General features: G+C 40.6%; 1 protein-coding gene across 1 annotated transcript; it reads left to right on the top strand.

The window, feature by feature from the left end:
• Nucleotides 1-9,854: 9,854 nt before the first annotated feature.
• LOC129780357 (uncharacterized) lies at nt 9,855-10,928 on the top strand. Its single transcript, XM_055788536.1, has one exon. It carries the CDS (start codon nt 9,855-9,857, stop codon nt 10,926-10,928), a length of 1,074 nt encoding a protein of 357 aa, XP_055644511.1.
• Nucleotides 10,929-12,149: the final 1,221 nt, after the last annotated feature.

Genomic DNA, 12,149 nt, shown 5'->3' with positions numbered 1-12,149 from the left:
ATAAGTATCTTGTTGCATTTGGAGCTTTTCACAATAAGCGATAAGAGATTATGGGAAGGGATTTCTTTTTCAACATTCAAACTATTTACCTGCAATTGATGCTTGTCAATGTACGCAATGGAACCGTTATACAATCTAACCGTCACTATTCGAGGGTATCATACTGTTAATTTATCTGATAATAATGATTTTATCACAATTATCAATGCAAACTGCCCGTTTTAAACTCGTCAGCTCATAGAATTGCGGCCTTTGTTTTCGGTTTGTTCGGCAAATGAAGTTGTTGTAATTCGTCTATGAATAAGGTAACAAGCGCACTGTAATAATTTAGATGTTCCATCATAACTTGACTTAACACAATACTTTTTCCACCTGATTCTCACCTCTTCAGATCATTTCAATGACCTAGCAATTAGCCCTTATCATTTTCCTTTATTCAAATTGTATAAAGATGCTTCAAAATGACACATAACCCCAAGAAGTATGGTTAGGCCTTTAGAAGCTGTTACTAATTCATTTCTTGCCCAATGAACAAGTACGAGGAATTATTTCCGATCATTGTTTGTTCTCTGCCACTCCATCCTATGTCTAACGGGTGTTAAATAAAAAATGAGAATTTTTTCAATCACATATAAATTTTTTTTCCATCGATTTCAGTATTTTTTATTGATAACATGTATTTTCTTCAAAAAAATGTCAGTGAATGTTTGAGTAAGGGACGTGGTCTGCTGTTCGACGCAACTTTGTCGCGATTCTCTCACAAGAACGTTGTACTGCACTTACGTCCATTTTCCGGATACAATTCCGGATTCTTGTAGTCAGTTGCTTCGTGTCCTTGGCCCTCCAATTGGTTTTATACACTAGGGCACTGAGTGAGCCAAAGAAATCCTCTATTAGGCGGCACTGGGGCAAGTTTGTTGGGTTACGATCTTTCGGCACGAACGGTATCTTTTTCTCCTCAAGATACGCCAGCGTCTTCTTGGCGTAATGGGAAGACGTCTTGTCCGGCCAGAAGACGTACGTGATGCGTGATGCTCGTTCAGGAACGGCAGCAAGATTTTATCGAGGCACTCTTCTCGATAGATTTGTTGGTTGATTGCCAGACCACTCGGCTTAAACCAAGGCTTTGAAATGCCCCGGTCGGAAATGGCGATGTACAACATAACCTTTTTTTCAAACTTGTGCTTGAACTTGTATTTCACTTCAGGCGGTGCGGATGACTTGTCGCTGGAGTAGTAATTATCATTTCCTGGAATATGCGTTTTGGACAGCGGAAAATAGATTTCGTCGTCCAGAACGAAAGACGTCCCGCGGTATTTTCTGGTCATCCACCGACACTGTTATTTAACCGTCTCAATCTGCTCCTCCGTGTACTCCGGCGACCTCGTCTTCTTCCTGCAGTCGATTCCTTCCATATTGAGGGTCCGATGGATCAATACGTGGGAGCAGCCATATTTCCGACCGGCGTCACGCAGGCTGGTTGCGTCCTTGTTGTCAAACAGCTTCTTTAACGATGTCTTCCCCTGCTTTCCCATTATCGTCACCGGACGACCACTTCCGACCTTCCGCTCTACGTTCAGGGAACCCAGGATACGATATACCGTACTGACAGGTACATTTTCTTCTTTAAAATGTGCCACCGTGAACTTTTTTCCTTGCTGGAAATGCGTTTCGTAGAACCGTACAACGTTCTTGGTAGAGCATCGCGACAAAGTTGCGTCCAACAACAGACCACGGCCCTTACTCAAACATTCACTGACATTTTTCGAAGAAAATACATTATGTTATTAATAAAAAATACTGAAATCGATGAAAAAGAAAAAAAAATTATATGTGATTGAAAAAATTCTCATTTTTTATTTAACACCCGTTATAAGATCAGTTGAATTTTGCCTGCCATTTGTCACTTGAGGCGAAGATGATTTCAATTTATAACAAGATGTATTTACACTGGTCACAACATTCTAATTTGTGGTTTTAATATGTGCGTATTTCTGAAAGTGTGCAGTGTAAACAAATGTTTTCACTTTTTTGCAGTGTCCATTTTGTGTAACACACCTTATCGGTGCTTACGGATATAGAAAAAGGCAAATTCTAACTTGAATCGATGATGAGATATGGTAGACATACATAAATTCCATCTTTTTAAATTCTTATTATGATTATATAAAAAAATCGTAAAAATCATGCAAAATTGATGACAATCTTTTTCGGGCTTTTCCACAGTGAAGATAAAAAGTTCATCGCCGCTGATCCTGATGTTTTAAGTGACCAATCATGCATGTATGGACATGATTTCGTGCAGCTAGAAATCTCATGAATATTTCTCATCCTTCAAGATGAATAGCAAGGGCTGCATTCGGGTTCTGACAGGCTTGTTCTACCTTTTCGCGCAAATATCTCCAAGAGCAATATAAATTTCAACAGGACATCCACGCCATTCATACAATCTAAGAAACCAGAGAGAGAGAGAGAGAGAGAGAGAGAGAGAGAGAGAGAGAGAGCAGTATGCATGGCATGGGAAAATATCGAGATACCTGTTCTGCAAAATACACCAAACCGAATTTTTCAATTAAAAACCGAAACTGTAAGATAATTGATGTTTAAAATATTATATGTATAATGTATAATGTATAATAAAAAAGCTAATATACTAATAAAAAAAATAGCTGAGGAAGGGAATTAAACATTTTAAAAATATTTATGTGACAGACAGTCAATTATTAGAAACGGGTGTGAAGTCCCAGTGGAACACATCTGTACATTTGAAAAAAAAAAACTATTTAAAAAGTTGAATAATATAGTTGCAACGACCCTTCTTCTTCTTGGATGGCACTAACGTTCCAGTGGAACTTTTGCCTTCTCAACGTAGCACTACTTGCGTCATTTTTATAAGTAGTACTTGATTGAGATTGCTATGCCGAATAACACGCCTTGAATGTACTCTGGAGTGGCAAGCTCTAGAATACGCGTGAGCACAGTGCAAGCCGGAAGAATTTTCTTTGGCGAAAAATCTTCCGACCAGAACGGGAATCGAACCCGAACACCCGGACATGATAGTGTGGGACGCTAACCACTCGGCCACGGAAGCACGGGAGTTGCAACGTCCCGTTGACCCCAAAAATACTGCCTTGTAAATTCACTTTATTGCGCCTTCGGTTATGCGAACGAACGTGATGAATTATAGAGGCTTTAAACTTTTCAGTTCATTCGCCTCTAGTCGGTTATGCAGGCAGGCAGGTATTGAATTCAAGAGACTTTAAACTCTGAGAGTTCATTCGTCTCTTCGGTTATGCAAATATCAAAACAATATTTCTAGTGCAGCGATACCGATTATTTCAGCGCTTTACAGTATTTCTAGGTCAGCGAAGAAAAAAACTGTTTTCTATATGGAGTTTCAAGGAAAAAAAATAAAATTTGAATGTTTCGTCAAATATACCATTTATTATGTTACAAAAAAAACTGCATGATCTTACACAGTAGATCCTAAACAGTACATCTACAGTGAAAAACTTTTCAACTGTTGCATTTCCAACGAATTTAAACAGAATTTTCTGCCGATGCTCTAAAATCGTGGTTTTGTTACAAAAAAAAATCTCCCAACATAATAAGATACAATTTAAGCATCCCAAAAAGAATCGGGGTACCGTCAGATACCTTCAGAAGTTTTTGGTTGAATAAAATATTGACATAATATACCAAGTGCAGCTAAAAAATATTTTTTGTTGGTTGCCACTGCCTGTAAAATATAACATTAAAACCCTTTTTGCTAAACTATATGTGTTTTCAAAGGAAAAACGAACCTCATGAAAAATCAACCCTTGTGTGTTATTGGGTAGGGCATCGATTGAGAACTCGATAGCTAACTCGGTCATGACATCCATTATATCCTGATTGAAAGTATTTCAGTAAACTCCGCCACACAATACTTTCGTTGAATCTACTTTGCAATCTATCCAATTTTCAGGAACATTATTAGAAAAAAAACATATCATCGCTCAAGAACAGCGAAGTGTAGCGCTAAACGTGACTACGCAAATTATTGGGTGTTTTTTTTCTGTACAATAAGTATCCCGTAGAGGACGACGGGGTAAGACGGCCACTCTATGCTTAGAGTACAATACAAAATTGAAGCATTTTACTATGTCAGCATCGATCTTTACGATACTTTCCACAATCACGTTGATTTTCAGAAAGTTTTTATTTCATAATGTTATATGTTAAATCAGAAAAAGTATAAAAATAGTGAAACCAAAATCATGCGGGGTAAGGTCGGCACCACTAGGAGTAACACGGTCACATGATTTTAGCCGTATAGAGGATTATTGTTTTCGACAAAATTGTACTACAGATCAAGAACTATAGATCAAGCGTGACAAGAGTGGGAGGGGCTATTTTCCGTGAATTACCTATAACGTGCATAATGGACAACCTTTGCATTTTATATTACAACCTTTTATTCCAGATTAGCTATGTGGCATCTGATAAAAAAAATCATTTTATCATCAATGCGCCTTGAAGTATGTGATATTCGCTCAAATGAGATATGCGCCCAAATGTCATATTCTCAATGAATTCATCAATCAGGTGCGTTCAAATGAATTCCTTTATGGCAATTCACATCTTTTACAATAGAGGCCATCTTACCCCTGATATGAGTCAAGCAAAAGTGTTTCAATAATTTTATAAAATGCTTCAAAAATATACCGTTTCATTTATAAGTACACTCAATAGACTATACACACAAGTCAATACAGGGGTGTAAGTGACTTGATCGATTCCTCTTCATGAACTTTTTCTTCAGGTAATAACTCAACTGCAAAAACGTTCCAATTTGAGTTTGCTATAGAATCCGATAGGTGAGGTTCTGACCTATCTTTAACATTGTCAAATACAGCTGGGAATATGTTTGCAGCTAAGTTATGACCAAAAGAGAAAGTCGATGTAGAGAAATCGTGGATGTCACTTACACCCCTTCCATCTTGAGCCCCACAATGGTCCATTGGTTGATTGTTACAATAAACTAGAGAGATGCCGTCTTACCCCGAGTGACCGTCTTCCCCCGCCGTCCCCTACTGGCAGAAATCGTATGATGCATCGTCACTGCAGCTATTGGCAATTTAACCTGGGAGATTTGCAACTGATATAAGTTCGATATTAAATTTATAGCGGAAGCCAATAACAATACTTGTTTATTGATGCTAGAATAAGTGATAATCAAGGAAGCCATCGAAACTAGAGATTTATTCACCAAATAACAACCGTAATCTTCTGTAGAATTAATGGGGGAGACATTCTATGTTCATAAAACATCAACTTAATACCTTTCGATCGAACAATTGCGCGTCCGAAAAGGTCTTTCAGCTTCTCTGTTGCGCAAAAATTGACTGATGATCGGATACCAATCAAAGGTATTTGGAGGACATGGCATGGTGCCTTTCATACAATTCAGAGAAACTAAGCGCCAAATTGCAGAGGTAAGCATTCCGATGAACCTAAATCGGAAAGGTCGTTTGCCCCGATGCAACCAACATAGTTTAATTCGTTTCTTAGCATCGATGTTCCTTTCTATCTTGGTGTTTAGTATAGTAGCTTAGGAACAAACCTCAGCCAAACACTATAAATTGCAGTAGTAGAGGATAAGTAATATCCAGTACACAAACCACAATTATTTTTTTTAAAAAAAAGCTCACAAAAAAAGTATAAAAACCAGCATCCAAAAGTTCTCGATCTCTTTTTCATACCAACCGGCCACCGATCTGGACGTTATCTCGTTGCTATCGGTGAAATAAAATTTGTGAATTTATACATCTCGGTTTAGTGAATTATTTTGAACAATTCGCTATATAAACTTCTCTTGTCGGCGGAATCGCGAGTTTAAGCGAGTGTCCGCGTTATTCAAGTCTCGTCTCGAACATGGTCCTTCGAACCGGATCGAATGGACCAAAGTGCTAGTGCTGAAGTGACGCTAAAATCAACCATTTTGTGACTAGTGACCATTGTCCATTAAATCCATCGCGTGGAAAAAACTTTCGTGAACAATAGTTGATAACGATAATTATAATTCTTAAAAGTGAATAAAAACCTTTTTTTATATAAACGCGTGGCAAAATTCCATAATTTCGTGGTGCTAATTTCACAATAAGTGATTGATCGAAAAGCTGATAAAAGCTAAAGTGTCGTGAAATAGAAACATTCTACAACTTCAATCTTCAACGGAACGTGATATTCGCGAATTGAGAAATTCGCTATTGAAAGGCGCTTCGAAGCTCGAGTGGGGTACCGTCGGGCGACTCTACAAGAAATTCATCGTTCTCAAATCAAAGGTGGATTCGTTAAAAGGTCTCCTGCGGGGTGAAGCGGCGGGTCTAATATCGATGATTCCCATTAGTGATGAGAATTACAATGTGGCATGGAAGCGTTTAGTGAACAGATATGACGATAAACGTGTGTTAGTGAAATGTCATCTTGCCGAACTATTTAACACTCCACCAATGAAATTCGAAAACGCTGAATCACTGTTGAATCTCATTGACAGATTTGACAGAAATATAGCGATTCTCGAGAAGCTAGGAGAGCCAACGAAAGGTTGGAGTACGATTTTAGTTTATCAACTTAGTATGCGGCTAGAACAGAAAACCCTTCGTGAATGGGAAAATTATATTGCTCGTGACACAATGCTCAAAGGTGATTCAATGGAAGTCCAAATGCCGAAATATACAGATATGGTCGCATTTCTTCAAAGTCATGCTCGTGTTCTCCAAGCTATTACTCCATCTGCGGGACGTTCCCGCGAATCTAAAACCAAACCTCAACCGAAATGTTCAACCTTACATGTCGCTGAAACTACCTCGGATGTACGCAATTGTTTGCAATGCGGTAGTGATCATTATTTGTACCAGTGCTTCAAGTTCCGCAAACTCACTCCACAGCAGCGTCTCGCATTCGTTAAGCAACATCATTTATGTTTGAATTGCATGAAGACAACATCTCATGGATGCCGGGATTGTTCTTCCGATGGTTGTCGTAAATGTAAAAATCGTCATCACACGCTCCTCCACTTACCACCGTTAGAATCGAGTCCTTATTCACAACAATCAAATAATTCTAATCATCATCAAGCTTCACGTATCTCCACCTATTCTCCTGATTCCGCTCAGCAGCATACTGTATCGTCGAATAATACAAATACATGGAATTCGAATATGTCTCCTGTGTCTGCAGACCAGAACGCATCTGCATTTAACACATCCTCGTATACTTCACGTCAGACAAGTACGAACCCACCAGTGACGCTCACGACCCACTCGGCGAAGCTTCCCAACGAAACGGTATTGCTTTCCACGGCGCTGATCTACATCAACGACATTGGAGGTAGACAACATGTTGCAAGAGTTCTTCTGGATAGCTGCTCTCAGTACAACCTGATGACGGAGTCATTCCACCAGCGGTTGAAACTTCCAGCTTCAAAAGAAAATATTAACCTTGGCGGCGTAGGCCAATTGCTGACATCAGTCAAAAAAGCTGTTGAATCAACAATCTCGTCTCGTGTCTCTGGCTTCACAGAGAATTTGAAATTCCTGATTTTACCTACTATTGCTTGTGATCAACCTGGCCAACCCATATCAACAACAGATTGGGAAATTCCCAGTTAGATAACACTGGCGGATCCGACATTCTGCTCTCCAGGATCAATTGACGCGGTCATTGGTGCAGGGACGTTTTTTAAACTTCTACGTTATGGTTGCATTACTTTGGGTCCTCATTTTCCGGTACTTCAAAACACAACGCTTGGCTGGATCGTCTCTGGCGAATACTCTAATCGTTCTTCGAACACGCCGATGTTTCAAAGCTGCTACTTAACTCACAATCAACGACTCGAACAGTTAGTTTCTCGTTTTTGGGATTTAGAACAATGTGCATCGAATGGTCCCCAACTGAAAAGGAATGTGAACGTCACTTTGTGGAAAATTTCCATCGAAATAAAGAAGGCAGATACGAAGTTCGTCTTCCGAAGAAAAAGGAGTTGTTACCCCGTTTGCGGGACAATCGATTCAATGCTCAACGAAGATTTCTAGCATTAGAACGAAAACTCGACATCAATCATTCTTTTCGAATACAATATGAAGAGTTCATAGAAGAATACATTCGCTTGGGCCATATGCGTGAGGTTACACGAGAAGAATTATTAGAAGAAGATAATGATCTTCCGCGATATTATTTACCACACCACGCAATTTTACGCCCGGACAGCTCAACAACTCAGCTTCGCACAGTATTTGACGCCTCTTGCAAGAGCTGTTCAGGATTATCACTAAATGAAGTTCTCCTCGCCGGCCCAACGATACAAGACTCACTTTTGTCTATAATAATGCGTTTTCGAATGCACGCATTTGTTGTCACTGGGGACATTGCTAAAATGTATCGCCAGATCACCGTACATTCCGCGGATCAGCCTCTTCAACGCATTTTCTGGCGAAGGAAATGCACCGAACCATTAAAGACATATCAATTACAAACCGTGACATACGGCACTAACTCGGCTCCCTTTCTCGCAACTCGAGTGCTGCAGCAGCTTGCCGAGGATGAACAAAATCGCTATCCTCTGGCAGCTCCGGTTATCCGCAAGGATATGTACATGGACGATTTACTTACAGGAAGAAATGATTTGAATGAGCTTAAACAACTGTGATTTTTGAGAGCGCAGGAATGCAGCTCAGAAAAATTTCCTCCAACCAACAAGAAATTCTCAACACAATTCCGACAGAGTTACGTGAAACCAAAGATCTTATTGAATTCGACTCAGAAGCACCAATTAAGACTCTCGGATTGCTGTGGGAACCTTCATCCGATTCCCTCCTCTACAAACTACCGAAATTTTACCTTTGATTGGTATCCGATCAGTGACGCATCTGAGCACGCGTATGGAGCGTGCCTTTATTTACGTTCAATTTCTTCTGACGGATATGTTACTATCAGACTTCTCGCAGCCAAATCACGCATCGCACCGCTAAGCAATAAATCGATAGCTCGTCTAGAGCTATGTGCCTCTCTACTTCTTGCCCGATTACTCCAGTCGGTCATGTCTAGCATTAGTATTAATGAAAATGTGTTCTTGTGGACTGACTCTATGATAGTTCTTCACTGGCTAGCATCAAGTCCATCAACGTAGCAGACGTTTGTGGCCAACAGAGTCGCAGAAATTCAGGAGATCACCAGCAACTGCACTTGGAATCATGATCCGAGCGAACAGAATCCCGCGGATTTAATTTCTCGGGGAGCAGAGATTGATCATCTTCTGAATAGCTCACTGTGGTGGAACGGTCCGAACTTTTTAGTGGAACTCGATGTGCCGTGGCCTGATCCACCAGGAGATTTCCGCCGCATAAATAAGGAATTTCTCGAAAAATGCAGAGGAACTGTCCTTACAATTGCCGAGTCGCAAAACATCGAAATAATTTCTCGTTATTCGTCGTTCACAACATTTCTCCGCATTAGCACACTTTGCCGACGCTTTGTGAATAATTGTCTCGCTCGAATCCATTCAAAATCAAATTCTAATGAAGTGTTACCTCCTCATCGCTCCGGATTCATAACAGTAGACGAGCTGAATGAAACTCTCCATGCTGTCGTTCGTGAAATCCAGCTAGAACACTTCGCTCCAGAGTTATCTTCACTCCAAAATGGAAAACAACTACCGCATTCATCTCCATTACGATATCTCAACCCAATATTGAACGCAGGTTTAATTCGTGTTGGTGGCCGGCTGAAAAACGCGGAAATCGCTCCAGATGAAAAAAAACCCATTTGTTCTACCCGGAAAACATCCTTTGACAAAACTAATAGCAGAAACCATGCACCGCCAGCAGCTGCATTGTGGTCCACATTTGCTCTTGGCAACACTACGTCAGCGGTTTTGGCCATTGAAAGGACGTAATCTTGTGCGTGCTGTGGTACAGTCCTGCGTAACTTGCGTCAAGGCTCGACCGAGTATTATTTGCCAGTTGATGGGATCGTTACCATCAGTTCGAGTAACGAAATCCTATGCCTTCGAAAATGTTGGCATAGACTTTGCTGGACCCTTTCATCTGCGACGTGCAGGTCCTCGTTCTGCCACAATCAAATCGTACGTTGCTGTCTATGTTTGCATGGCTACAAAGGCAGCACATCTAGAGCTGGTTAGCGAACTGACTACGGCTGCATTTATCGCCAGTCTTCGCCGATTCATCGCAAAGCGTGGCCGCCCGAAAAATATTTATTGCGATAACGCAACTAATTTTGTAGGCGCCGACAGAGAGCTTCGCGAGCTATGCAAGCAATTCATTTCAGAGCAACATCGTCATGCAGTCACAGCCGAAGCATCAAATCAGTTTATACAGTTCCATTTCATTCCAGCTCGATCTCCCAATTTCGGCGGCTTGTGGGAGGCTTGTGTCAAGTCAATGAAGCATCATCTGCGACGAATCATCGGCAATGCGTTTCTGACTCAAGAAGCCTTCTGTACCGTGCTCACACAGATTGAAGGCTGCCTCAACTCTCGACCCATCTCGCCACTTTCGAATGATCCGAATGACCTTCAGGTTCTTACGCCTGGACATTTCCTCATCGGTCGACCACTAGAAGCTCTTCCCGAACCGGAGTATGAGTCAGTTCCTGAGAATCGTCTCGATCGTTGGGAACGACTCCAGCGGTACACGCAACACTTCTGGCAGAGATGGCATCGAGAGTACCTTTCAACGTTGCAGCAACGCTATAAATGGACCAAATCCACACACAACCTCGTCATCGGTGCCATCGTTCTTGCCGATTGCCAGAGTTGTCAGTGTTCATTCGGGCGCGGATGGAATAGTGCGTGTAGCGTCAGTCCGACTGCCATCCGGCACCATCACCAAACGGTCAGTCTCCAGGCTGTGTATACTCCCGATTGAGGGAGACTTCACGAAACAACGCATCGGAAAGGTCAACAGGCGACCCTATCACCATGAATTGAAAATATCTGTGTTATTTAGTAGAATTTAGAATATACATTGCTTTACTGAATTAAAAAATATATATATTGAAATGTAATTCAAGGTGGCCGGTGTGTTTAGTATAGTAGCTTAGGAACAAACCTCAGCCAAACACTATAAATTGCAGTAGTAGAGGATAAGTAATATCCAGTACACAAACCACAATTTTTGTTTGAAAAAAAGCTCACAAAAAAAGTATAAAAACCAGCATCCAAAAGTTCTCGATCTCTTTTTCGTACCAACCGGCCACCGATCTGGACGTTATCTCGTTGCTATCGGTGAAATAAAATTTGTGAATTTATACATCTCGGTTTAGTGAATTATTTTGAACAATTCGTTATCCAAACTTCTCTTGTCGGCGGAATCGCGAGTTTAAGCGAGTGTCCGCGTTATTCAAGTCTCGTCTCGAACACTTGAGTTGCCCTCAAGATGTACCGCCACTAGAGTGTGTAATTATGGAGAAAAAAATCTCGTTAGTCTCGTAGCCATGCGTTTTGCATATCATTTCCTTATTATTTCTGCAGTAAAATCAATTTCATCGCGTATCCACGGCACAAAACAAGACATAGTAAAAAAATTATAAAGGGGAACAGAATGCTGGTTGGCGAAAACAACAAAACTGATTAATACAAAACTTGCAGCGTTTGTTTCAATTCAATATCCGAGTATAATGCACCGCTAAATGTTCTATCTCGAATGGGAGGAAGGTTGACCAAATAATTATACGCGCGGCAGTGCAGACCCGTCATTCTACGCAACATTAGACGCGAAGGTTAAATTAGTCTTGCTATCAACACAAGAGGCACGTGCGGCCTCTGGCAAACATTCAAAGAATGCAAAATGCAAATAGTGTCTGTTTGATAACCTTTGAGATGGATATGAAGAAAAAGAGAAAAACTAATAAGGAAATATTTTGCACACTTCCGTGTTTGGTTCTTCTGACATGTTTCCCATTCTGTTCAACATATTAAAGGCTGAATATTGTATGTTCGATTTCGTTATCAATATGATTGATATGATTTTTTTCAATCACCGTTCACTCATTTTCAGCAAAGAGATTAGGGGGGTATTTTAGTGTAGAGGCACACGATTAAAACACTATTTTTCGGGGAAAATTGAGATCGCTTTTCATTTCGGCGA

This window comes from Toxorhynchites rutilus, chromosome 1, assembly GCF_029784135.1.
Source record: "Toxorhynchites rutilus septentrionalis strain SRP chromosome 1, ASM2978413v1, whole genome shotgun sequence".
Classification (NCBI taxonomy): Eukaryota; Metazoa; Arthropoda; class Insecta; order Diptera; family Culicidae; genus Toxorhynchites; species Toxorhynchites rutilus.
This window is presented reverse-complemented; position numbering and strand designations above follow the sequence as displayed.